Consider the following 1,962-nt stretch of genomic DNA (forward strand, 5'->3'; position numbering starts at 1 on the left):
TCAGCCTCCAGAGTGCTGGACTTAAAAACACTATGCTCAGTTATTGTTTTTAATGTATTATTGTACATATACCCAGGAGGTAAACCAACCTGGAATAGAATGGAGTGTTAACTATTACCTCTGTTTGCAAATCATTCTTTCATGTGTTTTTTTTCCTGTTTGTTTTTTTAAGAACCTTTAAAGAATTCTTTACTTTCCAAGTATTTTCAGAGGTTTACATTATTACAGCCACTCTGAGTAGGTAAAGTCTCAATCTCAGTGAAGAAATGCGGGGGATTGTGCTAGCAGATTAAGGTTTTGCAAATCACACATTGCCAGAGGAAACCTCTGTAAGGTACACACAGAACAATTTTGACCCAAATACTATAAACTAGACTAATTGCTTTTGAACTGGGTTTATGGCAGGCACCTGATGTCTGCTGAATTAAAAAACAGCGTGTAAGATGCTCTTAACAGTTGCTGCCTTATAATAGCTCATTTACTGAGTCCTTGCTATTATATATACTATTATTTAAGCTTCAGGTTTTGATTAAAGAGTGTCTGAAATGAGCCATTTTCTCCCATTGACAAATGTAAAACAAGGCTTATTATTTTTAAGATAGCTCCAACCAGGGGCCTAGCACATCTTGCTCAGGAGCACCTCTCTGCCGCATGTGATTTATTCCTTCCTTTAGACCGGAGCAAATTACTCTTTGCGGGCCAAACTTATGAGTCAACGGCCCCGGGGGCGTTTCTGCACTCTGCCAGCCACAGCCGGTGCACCCAAACGCTTTCCACGTGAACCCACCAAACAAGGTTTCCCGGGTCCCCAACCTCGTTCCCTTTCAGAGGGTCCAGCCTACAAGGTAAAAGACAAGGCGGACCTCCTGCGCCCACCCCCTCCTCGCAGCAGCAGCCAATCGCCTTGCTCCGTGGTGCACCCCCGCGGCTTTGGATTGGACTCCAAGAGGCCCGGGGGCGGGAGCAGAGCGCCTGGGTGGAGCGCGAAGCCCCGTCCATCACGTGCGGCCGCGGGGTCTCCCCGCCTCACCACGCGCCCCGCGGCGCCGAGGGGGCGGAGCCCGGGCGCCGCCGCCGCGCCTGCGCGGTGTGTGCTTTCCCGGGGAGCAGCTGCTGCCGCCGCCGGAGCCGAAGCCGGAGCCGAAGCCGCCGCCGCCGCCGCCGCCGCCGCCGCCGCCGCCGTTCAGCGACCTCCGCGTTCGGGAGTAGAATTCGGAATCCCTGCGCCTGGCTAACAATGAAGCAGAGTTCCAACGTGCCGGCTTTTCTCAGCAAGCTGTGGACGCTGGTGGAGGAAACCCACACCAATGAGTTCATCACCTGGAGCCAGGTACGGGTCCGGGGGTTCCGTGGCCCCGGGGTGCTCCCCGTGTGGAACCGGCCGGGCCGCGCGGCGCTGGGCTGGGCTGGGCTGGGCCGGGCTGGGCTCGGCCTGCGGCGGCGGCGGCGGCGGCGGCGGCGCGCGGCCTCCCGGTCCCTCTCTCCCTCCCTCCCTCCCTCCCTCCCTCCCCCGCCCCACTCACGCGGACCCCCCGGCTTTGTGTGTGAGCCTCAAGCCCGGGCCTCGGCCGGCCGGCCGGCCGGCTCCGCTCGCCTCGGGCCGCGGTGGGGGAGGGGCGCCCCGGTAACGGTCCCGCCGGCCGACCGACCGACCCACCGACCGACCGGCCCCGCGGCCGCGCGTTCTGCACACTCATCCTCCGCCGTCTGCTCGCTGCTTGCGGGCGCGGTGGTCATTCGCCGAGCGAGCCTGGAGCGGGAGGGCGAGCGGGAGGGCGAGCGCGGGTCTTCTTCGCGAAGGAAATCACCTCCGCGGGGATTGATTGCTCACCCTCGCGTTGCAGGGGGTGGGGGGTGGTGCGGGGTGGAAATCTTTTATGATGATTTAAAGGGAAAAAAATGTACAGACTCGGATTAAAACTGCATGGAAATGAACCAGTTGTGGTTTGGAGACTGGACCGT

The 1,962-nt window shown here is 58.6% G+C and overlaps 1 protein-coding gene across 3 annotated transcripts in view; it reads left to right on the forward strand.

Moving 5' to 3' along the window:
• The first annotated feature begins 1,150 nt into the window (after window positions 1-1,150).
• Window positions 1,151-1,962, forward strand: part of Hsf2 (heat shock transcription factor 2) — a 24,669-nt gene continuing 23,857 nt past the window's right edge. For all 3 annotated transcript variants that reach the window (XR_009380994.1, XM_059272589.1, XM_059272590.1), the window contains exon 1: window positions 1,151-1,330. Coding sequence is in view for 2 of the 3 variants with exons in the window: in XM_059272589.1 (XP_059128572.1) it covers window positions 1,238-1,330 (93 nt within the window). In the remaining variant the exon portion in view is untranslated. The remainder of the gene's footprint in view (window positions 1,331-1,962) is intronic.

The sequence above is a fragment of the Peromyscus eremicus genome, chromosome 8b (genome assembly GCF_949786415.1).
Source record: "Peromyscus eremicus chromosome 8b, PerEre_H2_v1, whole genome shotgun sequence".
Lineage (NCBI taxonomy): Eukaryota > Metazoa > Chordata > Mammalia > Rodentia > Cricetidae > Peromyscus > Peromyscus eremicus.